This window comes from Lynx rufus, unplaced genomic scaffold (genome assembly GCF_022079265.1).
Source record: "Lynx rufus isolate CCGP_SWC_20201006 ecotype Redwood Valley unplaced genomic scaffold, mLynRuf1.p SCAF_19, whole genome shotgun sequence".
NCBI lineage: Eukaryota > Metazoa > Chordata > Mammalia > Carnivora > Felidae > Lynx > Lynx rufus.
The window spans coordinates 5,370,086-5,375,251 of NW_025814833.1; the positions used below are offsets into that span (position 1 = coordinate 5,370,086).

The 5,166-nt window shown below is 54.8% G+C and overlaps 1 protein-coding gene across 1 annotated transcript; it reads right to left on the reverse strand.

Moving 5' to 3' along the window:
* Positions 1-1,186: 1,186 nt before the first annotated feature.
* IRS4 (insulin receptor substrate 4) lies at positions 1,187-4,954 on the reverse strand. Its single transcript, XM_047081800.1, has one exon. The coding sequence runs from the start codon at positions 4,952-4,954 to the stop codon at positions 1,187-1,189; it is 3,768 nt and encodes a 1,255-aa protein (XP_046937756.1).
* Positions 4,955-5,166: the final 212 nt, after the last annotated feature.

Consider the following 5,166-nt stretch of genomic DNA (forward strand, 5'->3'; position numbering starts at 1 on the left):
GGTGCATCTCTTCCCTTCACTGGAAAAGAAGCACATTCTACTGAAGAGGAAAGGCACAGGCTATGGAGACATCATCTTCTGAAATCATTTCTTGAGCGTGTGTCTAAACACGCTGATAACAACATTGCATAATGTACACATGAGATTACTCAAGGTCTGCATCTCAAATGTGACAGCTCCTACTCTTCCTTATTTCTTCCTTGGAAAAGTAACCCTTTAAAAAACTTCCACTGTTCCAGGGTAGGCTGCCCCTGGGGTCAGGTCTTCCTCCAGCCTTATTATGTTGCTTTACTGGATTTCCCAGAAGACATACCAATTAGATGTTTTCCGTGCTTTTTAAACCTTTCAAACAATATTCATACCCATTATCAAGTTGTCACAAATCCCTCTTTTGGGGGAGTTATATGAAGAAAATGAGGCACAGCGAAGGTGGCTTGCCTGTCACTACGAGTGACAAGAAAGGAACACTCAAGGTTGTTGGCAATGTATCCTGTGTAAAAACAAAACAAATCAACACAAAAACACATTCCAGAGCCAAATACTGTCTTCTTTTAATCACTTGTTTCAGATTTCTTCTGTTTTGTTCCCTCCAGACATTTACGCTAACAATGGAGATTTAACTTTGTTGGTAAATCACAGCAAACTAGCTTAGTAACAATGACTGCTTTTAAAAAGTAACAATGACTGATTTTAAGTGACTTTCAAAGGAAACAGTCTCCTTCCCCCAAATGTCACAGTGGATTATCACTGCTGAATATTCTGTGCTCTTATTAAACTTGTAATCAAATATGGGCATTTGTAGAAAAGTAGCTTTTACTTGTTGATTTGAAAATGAGTTGATGGGATCCAATTTATGGTATCCTGTTTGCAAAAAATCATTGTTAGGGAAGGATTTTGAAAGCATCCTCATGCTATATATATCCTTAAGCTTTTAATTACTCCTAAAAGGATGGAACCCATGTTTAAATGACAATCGATTCTTTTCCAAATAAAGAAATGTATGATTGGATCAAAACTTAAAAGTTTTTCCAAAGATCACAAGGCACTGCACGAATACTGAAAACTGCATTCTACTTCTCCTGCTAAGTAGGCACCAGTTAATGAAATATTAACTCCCTTTTTCCTAACACCGTAGACATCGATTCATTAGGCAATAACCATTAACGTGGGGAAATGAATTCTAAAGTTACCAACCTCTGTGGGGAGAGTCGAACTTCTTGTTGTCCGGTCTGGCAAAGTCCATTCTCACGTATGTGTCGTCGTCGTCGTCGTCGTCGGAATCCTCTCGCTCCCGGGGAATCGGCACCCGGCGGCGGGGTGGTGGCGGTGGGGGGGCGGCCGCTGCAGCCCCGTTCTCATCTCGGGCCAGGTCTGCATCTGGGTTTGGGGCCCTCGGGTTCGAGCCACGGGCAACGTCTGGGGTCCCCCTTACCGCTTCGGCGGCAGCAGCGTTAGCAACAGGTTGGAACCGGCGGACGGAGGCGGAGTCAAGTCCAGCGGCGGCCTCCAAGCCTCTGGCGGCCGCACCGATGCCCGGGGCCGCGGCGAGGGCGGAGGCGGCGGCCAAAGCCCGGCCCACGGCTAAGGCTGGCGCAGCTACGGAGGCTAAGGAGGCGGAGAGGTCTCTCTCAAGGCTGTCGGTGGGGAAAGCCGAGACAGCGGCTCTAGCGGAGGCAAAGAAACTTTGCGAATGGCTCTGCGGGCGTCTGCGCTCCACCCCGTCTTCCTGCAGCAGCCTAGCCACAGGTGGTGGTTCAGAGCAGCGGCTGGGGGAAAGAGAAATGTCCATACAGCACTCAGAAAATGGGTCAACCACATAGATTCGACCTGTTTCAGCATCATAGCGAATGGCACTGTCAGCAAAAGGCACGGCTGGTGTCATTGCTGGATTGAAAATCACTTCGATGTAGTCACCCTCTTCCTCATTAGCATTACCACCTGTAGCACTGGGAGGAAGAGTCACAAATGGCCACCTAGCACCTTCCAGAAAGAGGGGGTTGGCACCTGGAAAAGCTCTTAATAGATTCGAGAGGCTGTGTGCTGGGTTCGAAAATGGCACTCTGAACTCAACATTCACATAATTAGAAAAGGCTGATGGTCTGGGGCCAGCAATGATACTCCACGAACCTGGCAGTCCTTGAATAAAGGGGGCTGGCATATTAGTATCTCTCTTAGTGAAGTCAATGTTGACGTAGTCACCAGAGCTGTCAGCTTCTCTCTGCTCACGTGTGGGTTTTTGTGATTTGGGCTTGATTTTATTTCCTTTTGTAATAAAAGAAAGGCGGTTAGGTCTCTTAGCCTTGTTCTTGGGGGGGCCGTTATCTCCAGGCTTTGAGAATGACCCCTCAACTGAAGGCTTTGAAACTGCGTCTTTGGGGCCCCTGTTAGATGAGGATTCTTTGTCTAGGCCCTTTCCCAGGAATTTTCCAGGTAACATTGGTACATACTCACTGTGGTCACTCTGTCCCAATGGGGAGCCCTGAAAGGGATTTGGCAGAGAAAAGTAAGAGCTCCAACTTTTAGAGGAAGAACCACCCTGAGGGTTTGGGGGGTTTTTTGGAATTGCACCGGCTCCGGGAGCCATAAACATATAGTCACTGTCACTGTCATTGTCCTTTGCCTCGTCATCCTTATCAGGATCAGGCTCTTTTGGAGGACTTGGGGCAGGTGGTGGGCTCACTCTGGGAAACATCATCATGTACCCTCTTGAATCTTCAAAAGGTGATCGAGAGTGGCGTTTTGAAGCAGAGAAGTTTTGAGGAGCCATCGGCATATAATCGCTGGAGCTTGCCAGAGGGGCGGCCACCCCTGGCCTCATTGGCACATATGGGTCATCTTCGTCTTCATCATAAGCTCTGGCTCTGTGGGGCCCCCGAGCTGCACCTTCTGGGGTCTCTGCCTCTTTGACTTCTTTGGCTTCTTTGCGTTCTTTTGTGGCTCCTCTGTCGGCACAAAAGTAGAGTCGGAACCTTCCCCCAGACTTCCCTTTACCACCAGTTGCTCCAGGTGGAGGGGGTGGAGGTGGAGGAGGTGGAGGTGGTGGCATTTGCTGCTGCTTGCTTTGAGTTAATTTGCCAAAGTAGGATCTTTTCTTCAGAGATTTTCCACGTTCACCACTGCCTTCGGGGGTCTTCCCACCTCCTGGGCCTTTGCCCCCTCCAGAGTTCTTGCCACCACCTGAGCCATGACCATCTCCAGATCCCTGCCCACTGCCCGAGCCATGTCCACCACTGGCTCCCTGGCCACTGCCTGAACCGTGCCCACCCGCAGTGCCCTGGCCATCTCCTGAACGCTGGTTTCCTCCTGCCCCCTGGCCCCCTGAGCCCTGGCCACTGCTTGAGCCCTGGCCACCACTTGAACCCTGGCCACGTCCGGATCCCTGCCCTCCACCCGAGCACTGGCTTCCTCCTGAACTCTGGCTACTGGAGCCTTGGCCACTTGAGCCCTGGCCACCTCCAGAACCCTGGCCATTTCCTGAGCCCCAGTTGTTCATGGGCATGTAGTCACCTTCGGTTCCTTCCTGGTCCTCTTTGCCCCGAGGACTGTCTTCTTCCCCAGAGTTGCCAGGGCGAGATGCTTCAGAGGACAGGCAAGCTCTGTGGTTGGGGGCTTCTACAGGATGCGGGACACGCACCGGACTGGGTGTTAAGCGGCGAAAAAAGCTGGCTGGCACTGAAATCGCTCTCCTGGACCTGCGCGCTCTGGGCAGGTGCAGTCTTCCTCGCCTGGAGGGGGGCACGGGCTCGCTGGGTGTTATGTAGCGCCTGGTGAGGAGCATCTCGTCTTCCCCGTCACCAATGGCCCTGAGGTGGCAAAACTGCTCAAAGCGGGACCTTCTCAGCCAGCCGCTGGGTTCCAGCGGGAGCGTGTCCAGGTGCCTCCTAGCGGACAGCAGGGTTAACAGGTGGGCGCCGATGCTGATGCTGTAGCTGCGGCAGCGGGCTCTGTATTCGTCTGCACACAGGGCTCTCATCTTCTCCAGAAACAGCTCGTGCATGTTTTGGGCCACCACGCAGTCATCGACTTGCATCCAGAGTTCCCCCGGACCGATGACGGTGGACCTACCGACTTCCAAGAAGAAATACTGCTCTGAGTGCCCGCAGCGACGGATGCTCAGGAGCTGGACGACCACGCTGGCCACTTCGGTGTTCAACCTCACAAAGACAACCTCCTCGTCGGTAAGACAGAGCCGGAACACGCCGCTCAGCTCTTTTCTGTGCCCCAGCCCCCTGGGTTTGACTATTACCTGCCACACATCTTTGTAGAAGGGTGGCTCCGCTGCCGCTGCAGCCGCCAGCGCGGCCGGCTCTCCATCCGGCTGCGCGCCGGGCGTGCCGCAGCGGCGGCGCTTGCTCTCGAGGATGAGGCGGCTGAGCAGCAAGTACCAGCTCTCTTGCTCCGACTCGTTCTCGGCCACCATCGCGAAGTACTCGTCCTGGGTAAAGAGGGCGATGAGGTGTCGGTACCTTGCGTCGGCCCGCTGGCTCACCGAGAAGCACTGGTACAGGGTGATCACGCGCCGCGGTGGGATGAGCGCGGGGACCGTGGCGCCGGAGGCGGCCGCCGCCGCTGCAGCCGCCGCGGCGCGGACACTGTGCCGGAACTTCCTGGCATTTTCGTAGTATTCCAGCCGAGCTGGGGCGTCCGCGGTCTCGAGTTTGAGCACGAAGTAGCGCCTGTGCCCATGCTTCTGCTTCCGCAGGTAGCCGCGTTTGCAGACTTCGTCCCCGACGGGGAGGTCCTCCTCATCGGACTCGGAGTCTGACCGGGAGCCAGTGGCCGTGGAGAGCCACATGGCTCCCGGACAAGACGACCCGGTCCCAATGAGTGCGGTCGGGGTGCCCGAAGAAAGAAGCGGGGTGGTCGCCACCGCAGCTAGCGCTGCCGCTGTTGCCGCTGCTGTAGCTCTCAGCCTCCTTGTCGCCTGGTCGCGAGCGAAGGAGCAACTCGCCATGGTGATGCACGATGGTTTTAAGGTGAGCGCGGGGGAGGGTTGGGGGAAGAGGCCGTCTAGCCCGACCGCCCGCCCCAGCCCCCTCCCGCTTCGGCCCCGCCCCCGCCCACTCCACTCAAAGCGCGCGGCGGCGGGCAAACAACACGTGACCACCGCCTCACGCGGCGGCCGCTGCGGCTCCAGCTACCGGCGCAGCGGAGGGGCACGAGCTG

Excerpts from the sequence above, each read along its gene's own strand:
- IRS4 (XM_047081800.1), bottom strand. The coding sequence starts at position 4,954 with ATGGCGAGTTGCTCCTTCGCTCGCGACCAGGCGACAAGGAGGCTGAGA.